The 8,528-nt window shown below is 34.6% G+C and overlaps 1 protein-coding gene across 1 annotated transcript; it reads left to right on the forward strand.

The window, feature by feature from the left end:
- The first annotated feature begins 5,925 nt into the window (after positions 1–5,925).
- Positions 5,926–7,555, forward strand: LOC109677168 (actin-related protein 3-like). Its single transcript, XM_074068607.1, is given in 3 exon segments — positions 5,926–6,952; positions 7,283–7,333; positions 7,335–7,555. Coding segments are annotated over 3 exon segments (1,125 nt in total). The 5' UTR covers positions 5,926–6,041; the 3' UTR covers positions 7,498–7,555.
- Positions 7,556–8,528: the final 973 nt, after the last annotated feature.

Below are 8,528 nucleotides of genomic sequence, written 5' to 3' on the forward strand. Positions count from 1 at the left end.
CCTTATTCAAAGGTAAACAAGAATATTAAAATATCTGCTAAAACAGCTCACATATTTATGCTCTAAGAGTCATGTCTTTTATGCCTACATCTGAGAAAAAATTAATCTGCAAGAGACAAATACAAACTGTGAAGATATCATATCTTCTTTTTTTTAAGTAATCAGAAAGAGTTTTCCCAGGAGGAGTTTAAAAAAATATATTCACAAGGTCACACAATTCTATTTTACTAAGTTATATTCTTGAACCTTCCTGGGAATTTTAAGGCTGCAATTTTACTTTACACTTTTGGAATAGCCATTCAGTATCCACTCCCTTGGCTTCATGTCTCTAGAGGTCAATAATGTCATTCATATGTAGAGCTCAGGAATTAGTAATATTTCCAGAAAACTTCCTCTTTTGAAAAACAGGAGAAAAGACCCTAGTTGTACAAAGCAGTGGATCTCCTTTGGAGAAGTTCTGCTTCTGGAAAGGGGTAAGGAAAAAGAATTATAAAGACAGAAAAAATCCCAGAGTCATCAACAAAAGAGGTATAGATGCATTAATCAGTCAATAAAAAAAGGTCTACCACCTCACTATTCTAGAGAGTAACCACTCAATTGCAATGAACTATTCCTCCACCAGATGGTATGGGATGTGAGACACAAAGGAATAAAGACAATAAGCAAAACAACTTAAAATTAAAATAAATTTGAGATTCCTTTGGGTAGACTGAGACTGGAACCAAACTTGCCATTGAAAAGTATTTGAAAGTTTAAGGAAATGACCAAAAATTTGTTATATGTATGTCTGTGCATATATACAAACAAACATATAAAATAATGATTTATGTCACTGGGAGCATGCCATTGGGAGGCTCTCCATCTATCTCCCTCCCACCAACCTCCTCCCTTTGTTTTCTGTCTGGCACAAGGTGAGTGGCCTTTGCCACCTATTCCAGTAACAATGATGTTCTGATTCATCAGGAGCCCATAATCAATGGAGCCATGCACTGTGCACTGAAACTATGATCCCAAAGAAATACTTCCTCTCTTAAGTTATTTATTTCTGATAAGTAGTTGCAGCAATAAAAATTATGACTATTATAAATACAGACATACAAATACACTCACACTTATATCCTAATCATGGTCAATTTCCCTTGACAGTGTTGGTATGCTATTGTAAGGTTAATATACATTACATAAAATGGTATGAAATCACGTGAAGATAGTTGTGAAAAGTTTAATTTGTATATTGCAAACCCTAATAAGCCACTAAAATAACAAAACAAAGAATGATAGCCAACAGGAAAGAGAATAAATCATAAAACAAGATAAAGAAGAAAAGAAGAAAAATAAATAGGATAAGTAGTGAATAAATTACAAGATTTTAGACCTTAAATGATCTATTCAATAAACGCATTAAACTGAAAAGTTCCTAAAAGCAGTTAAAAAAGCAAAGTTTGTAAAATATGAGAACAAAAACATCCCTCAATGTGAGTATATTATGAATATATGAATGTAATTTATGTATGAAGACAAAAATGCACTAGAAGAGGATGCTTTGTGTTCTTTGAGTACAAAATAATTAAATCAAAAACATTAAAAAGAAATCTAGGAAATCTGCAAATAACTGGAAATTACACAACAAAATTCTAAACAGCTCCATGGACAAAGCAGAAATCAAAAGAAATTTTTAAAAAATTTTGTGTGAATGAAAATTAAAGTACAATATTTGGTTAATGGGATCCTACTAAAGAAGTACTAAGAACTTTATTTATTAAATAAACAATTATTTTATAAAGAATAAGTGTCAAAATTTATATCTTCTGTTGTAGTATAAGTTACAAAAAGAAAAATACACTATATCAGAATGAGAAGAGTAATAAAAATAATAAAAACCAATCAATATCAAGGCAAAAATGAGATAAAACAGAAAATGAAACAAAATTTTGGTTGGTTGATTGATTCAATAACATTGATTAAAACTCTAGTCATACTGGACCAAAGCAAAGAAGATATTTCCAATATCATAGTATGAGAATGGCTATCACAACAAATTCTACAGATATTAAAAGCTAATAATGACATGTATGTAAATACAAAAATGATTCCTATTAAACTGCTCCAGGAACTGGGAGAGGAGGATGAGGGAGAGCAGCAGGAGAGGGTGAATTCAATCTGATACATTGTAAGAACCCTTGTAAATGCTACAATGTATCTCCACCCTGCACAATAATAAAATAATTTAAAAAGTGCTAATAAAGGAAATGTAAACAGCCATGCAAAACATCAATTGTTTGATAAATAATGATGTTTTTAAAAGATGGCTAAAATACATTTCATTGTAGTAGGTAGTTAAATGGCATTTAAATATATGAGAAGTTGCTCAACATAGTGTTTTATATGTTCATATCATTTAGAATGAGTAAAATTAAGTTGAAATTCCAAGTGTAGGAAAGAATAAATCTTAATGCTAACTCTCATTCACTTCTGGTGGTAATGTAGAAAAACAAAACTATTATGGAAAATTTTTTTTCAGATTCTTAGAAATTTAAATATACATATATATTTATTGAGGCATTCCACAACTAGGTATTAACAGAAAAAAAGTCATGAATTTTATCACTTTTCTTTTATAATGACCACAAACTACAAACAATCCAAATGTCCATCAACAGGTGAGAATATAAACATATAAGAGAAGTTTCAGACCTTGCAGTACTAAATAGCTATAAACAGGAATGAATAAGCAATGCATGAAACAACATGAATCTCAAAATAATTATGAAAAGTTATGGCAAAACACAGAGTAGAGAGTGACATCAGCAAGATAACAAAATAGAATATCCCTATTTCCTTTGGGGTGCTTCTCTGACATTCTTCCTCACCCATGTGGTCAAGCAGTTATCTTCAAACTCTTCTGGTTGCTGTATCTATGTAGTTATCTCAAACCCTATGACTAAGTCCCTGTTTCAGGGGAGCATTTTGGCAAATAAAATGGTAATTTTGTTTTTAGAAGACAAGTTCAAAGGTCTGGGCTATAAAAAGTCCCTTGCTGAATTGGCTGAGAGAGTCCTCATCTGTTCTTACTGGTCGTTGCTTTGATTGCAGTGCTACAGTGATGAGAGTGCACCCAGGCATCTTTTATCCCATGTATCCCTAATACTGGTAGCTAGGGAACCCTTCCACAGGGTCTAGTCATTGCTCTGTAAGGCTCACTGGGCCTTCTAACTGGTACCTTCTCTTGTTGCTATTAGATATAGTCACATTGTAAAATCCTGTGCTAATCTTAAACCATCTATGATGAGTGAAAAGTCTTACATGAATGGAAGTATTTTTCTTTACCCACAGTCAGGCCTTTCACCAATCCTCTCTGCTGGGTGGCACTGTTTGGAAGCAGGGCTGGGGACAATGTCAAACATCAGCCCTGTGCTAGTATAAACCTTGCTGAAGTTAGGAAAGAGCAAAATAGTGAATGAATTCCTAGTCTAGGGCAAAAAGGCAATGACTGGAGTCTGCAAACGGCAGAGTGTGTCTTAAATTTCTTCAACCCTAATCCCATCATCGAGCATAGTCTTGTGGAAATTCTTGTGCCATATAATAAATAAAACACCAATCCAGTGGTCTATGTGGAAGACAGAAAAACTGTCTGTGACTGAGCTAGACCTGCCACTGTGTCCCTTTGCAGGGAAAGCACTGCTCACAGGAGTGGGCATTGTGGCAGAACACTCCTGCACCCTTACCTATGCACAGAGAATTCTCTAAACCATCAACAGCTGCCACACATGTCTGGAAATGTCCCACCTCCACCAGTACCCCTGTAGTGGGCCAATAGGAGTAGCTGCACTCCACAGAATTGCTGCTATTTAACAGGACCTGCCACAAGCTTCTTTAGACTCTGCTCCTGGCCAAGAGACTTATCTCACCACTGAAATCATACTCAGACTGCAGTGAGAGGGAAATCAAGGTAAATCCCAAGCTCAGAGTTAAACTGGAAGTGAACTTAACAAGAGAACTGCAAACAGAAATCTGAGGACCACAAACTGAAGAAGAACAAGTGCTGCCCAGCTGCAGTCCAGCTGGTAGTACTCTCCCTCAGCAAGAAAGAAGACTAACTTTTTGTTGTTGCTGTTTTTTACTCATTTCTACTGATATTTTCTTATTTTCTAGTCTTAATTTTTCTATATTTTTTTCATACTCTAACTGGTTTGTCTTTCTCTATGATAATTACAATAAGTACAATAATGTATACATTCCTATGCAACATTATTTCATATACCTTTATCCCATATACTTCCCCCATCTGCATTTCCTTCTTTCTTTTTATTTCCCTCACCTCACTTTTTTTTATGAAATAACATTAAATTCCTGTACTTATAATAACTTAAGGTCACTAGCATGTCCTGTAAGAACTCTAGTTACATTCACATAGAACCTAATTAGTGTTGTAAAAAATGCTTCTAATTATTTTTACTTCATTTAAATATCTGAGTTGGTTTTGAATTAGGAAATTTTTTTATTGCTGAACTTCCAACCAATGACTAGTTTCAAATGCACAAATCCCAATGCAGAAATAAGTGAGATGGAAAAACAAGACAATTCCACAGTGAAATACTTGAATGACAATGAAGTGGATGAAATATCAAAGAATCTCACAGAATTATAGGAAGAATGTTTAATGAAATTAGAGGGCACAGATATTCACTCAAGTGAATTTCAAGAGATTACAAATATACACTGATCAAAACAAAGAAGACAATGCAAGACATAAAAAAGAAATAAAGATAAGGAAAATCTGAAAAATATCAAGTAAATTGCTGGAAATGAAAAATTATCCATGACCCAAAAGAAAAAAAAAAGAGTTTAAAAACCTCACTAATAGACTGGATCAAGTGGAAAAATAGAATATGAGGGCTTGAAGATAAGATAGATGAGTAAGAACATTTAGATAAAAATAAGGAAAAAATAATGGAGTACAAATGCAACATGTAAGATATCTCAGACATCGAAAAAGACCAAACCCATGAATCATGGATATAGAAGGAGATAAGGTACAAGCTAACAGCAATGACAATATATTCAATAAAATAATAGCAGAAAACCTCCAGAATATTGAGAAAAAAGATCATCATCCAGGTACAGTATGCCTTTAAGTCAACAAACAGACAAGAACAGAAAAGAATTTTCTCATTCTTATTATAATGAAAATATTAAGCATATAGAATAAGAAAGAATACTGAAAGTCACAGAGAGAAGCACCAAATTACATGCTAAGACAAACCCATCAGAATAACAGAAAATTTCTTAACAGAAACTCTAAAAGTCAGTATGGCACCGAATGATATATTCCAAACCCTGAAAGAAAATAAATGTTAAATAAAATTGCTGTATCCAACAAAGCTACTCATTATAGTTGAAGTAGAAATAAACCTTCAATTGTAAGCATAACTAAATGAATTAATGACCAGTAAGCCAACAGTGCAGAAGATACTTAATGGAACCCTACAAAGCAAAGAAGAACATAAATGCAACCATGAAAACATGAGGGAGAAAAAAATCTCACTAGAAGAATACTTCAGCAAATGAGGATAGAACAAAACCAAAAACAATTGATGTGTATTACTCTATACATTTCAACAATAACTCTGAATGTGAATTGTTTCAAGTCTTCAATCAAACCACAAAGACTGACATGTTGGATTAAAAAATAAGATCTGATCAGTTTTTTCCTATGAGAAACATATCTAACTAGCAAAAAAGAACACAGGTTTAATGAGAAAGGAGAGAAAAGTATTACAAGAAAATGGAGCCTGAAAGCAAGTAGGAGTAGTTAGACTCCCATCTCCTGCTGCCAATTTCTGGCCCCAACCAGCACGGAGCAGCAGCAGAAGCAGGCGAGGAAGAAGATGGCCTGATGGCTGCCAGCCTATGTGGTGAACTGTGGCATGGGATACACAAAACTAGGATATGTTGGAAATACAGATCCACAGTTTATCATCCCATCTTGTATTGCTATTAAGGAGTCAGCAAAATTAGGTAATTAAGCTCAAAGGAGGGTGATGAAAGGTGTTGATGACCTAGACTTCTTCATTGGTGATGAAGCAATAGAAAAACCTACATATGCATCAAAGTGGCCAATCTGCCATGGTATAGTTGAAGATTGGGACTTGATGGAAAGGTTTATGGAGCAAGTGATCTTTAAGGGCAGAACCTGTAAAGTGATCTTTAAATATTTAAGGGCAAAACCTGAAGACCATTATTTTCTTTTGACTGAACCTCCACTGAATACTCCAGAAAACAGGGACTCTACTGCTGAAATAATGTTTGAGTCTTTCAATGTTCCCAGCTTGCATATTGCTGTGCACACTGTTCTTGGCTTAGCTGCATCCTGGACCTCAAGACAAGTAGGGGAACGGTCGTTGACTGGTACAGTAATAGACAGAGGAGATGGTGTCACTCGTGTCATTCCTGTGGCTGAAGGGTGTGTGATTGGCAGCTGTATTAAACACATTCCAATTGCAGGACGAGATATAACATATTTTATTCAGCTACTGCTGAGAGACCGAGAAGTAGGAATCCTTCCAGGACAATCCCTGGAAACTGCTAATGCAGTAAAGGCATGCTATAGTTACGTCTGCCCAGATTTAGTAAAAGAATTTAAAAAGTATGACACTAATGAGTCAAAGTGGATCAAACAGTACACTGGAATCAATGCTATCTCAAAGAAAGAATTTTCCATTGATGTTCGTTATGAGAGATTCTTGGGACCTGAAATCTTTTTTCATCCAGAGTTTGCTAATTCAGACTTTACACAACCCATCTCAGAAGTTGTAGATGAAGTAGTTCAGAACTATCCTACTGATGTCAGACGTCCTCTCTATAAGAATATTGTCCTCTCTGGAGGTTCAACCATGTTCAGGGACTTTGGACTTCTTTTGGAAAGAGATTTGAAAACAACTGTCGATGCCAGGCCTCCATAGGAACTAATACAGAAACCTTAAAATGACAGGTTATCAAGAGCAGGAGATTCATCAGTCAGAGTTACATCAACATGGGTGGTAACACATGAGTACATGAAAGCAATAGTAGGAATCTTTCTGTATAGCTATCCTTAACTAGCAAAAATGCTTTGTCTTTCTTATTATGCGTATGTCCTTTCTTCAACAAAATCAGTGATAAGGGCAGAACAGGACCTGCCTGAAACTGAGGATGAGAGGGGGAGAAGGGTGAGGGAGGGGATAGGGTGGAGAAATGACCCAAACAATGTACGCACATGTAAATAAATAAACAAAAAAACAACAAAAAAGTTAAGTGAGGAATTGAGTGGCAGTAGATTGAAGCCAAAACCTATTAATAACACACAGTATGCAACGATATGCAGTTTGGCTTGAAGAATCCATGCTGTCTTCCATACCTGAGTTCTACCAAGAATGCCACACCAAAAAGGATTATGAAGAAATTGGACCTACCATTTGTCATCACAACCCAGTGTTCAGAGTCATGACATATAATTGACTTCATACTTATTGGGGTTAGGGAGATGGAAAAGAAATAATCTTCCTGATTACCTGTTTTGTCTGATGGCTGGTTTTAAGGTTTTTAAACCTGACTTGAATAGTAAGACCAAACATGATTATACAGGAATATTTTAATAAATGTGTCAATGTGCAGATGTAGAAGAGAACCAAAATGATTGTGTTTTTATTTAGATTGAATATTTAAATCTTATGTACAATAAAAAGAAGTGGGTTTTAGTTCTTTCTGTGCCCCGATATTTTGTATATTATTGAATTATCCAAGATTTGATGGGATTTATCAGTATGTAGATAGCTCAATAATGTTTGAATTGTACACTTCCAAGTGTGCAATGCAAGAGCTTGTTTATATTTCATACTTTTTATACTTCAAGGAAAAAATGTCAAAGAGAAACTGTAGTATTTGAGGAAAAAATGTGACCAAGTAAAGAATAAATTTTAAAAGTAGTCTCATGAGACTTGGCATACATACTCATGGGATTCCAGTTTTTATGAACTGCTTCCATTCCCCTCTCCCTTACTGTCCACAAGTGGTTTTCTTTGCGAGTGCTTTGGAACTAAGAAGCTAGTGTCTTGGATTAACTGATGCCTGCTAGTGCTTTCTGATTACTCGCATTCTATTTCTTGCTTTAAAAGAAAAGTAAAGATAAGTCTGTTGGAGCAGTGTTGCATTTCGGTAGTGCATTTCTTATTTAAAAAACAAATAATAATTTGATTACCAAAATTGGTATAATTAAAGCCTAACACCATTCTAATAAAGGCATAAATTTCTTTAAAAAAAAAGTAATTCTGAAGAGAAAGGCAGAGATGAATTCTAAATTTTAATAGGAAGAGAGATGCCTAGACACTAGGAATCTAGTCATCATTTTACAGTACACTACATAAATAAGTACACAAGTGCCTCATTTCCTTTCACAGCTTTAAATCTTTATAAAAATCACTTTATCTAACACTGGCTCATGAATTTTGCAATAAGTTTAAGTGAAATTATTTGTTTTTTACATTAACTGA

This window comes from Castor canadensis, chromosome 1 (genome assembly GCF_047511655.1).
Source record: "Castor canadensis chromosome 1, mCasCan1.hap1v2, whole genome shotgun sequence".
Taxonomy (NCBI): domain Eukaryota; kingdom Metazoa; phylum Chordata; class Mammalia; order Rodentia; family Castoridae; genus Castor; species Castor canadensis.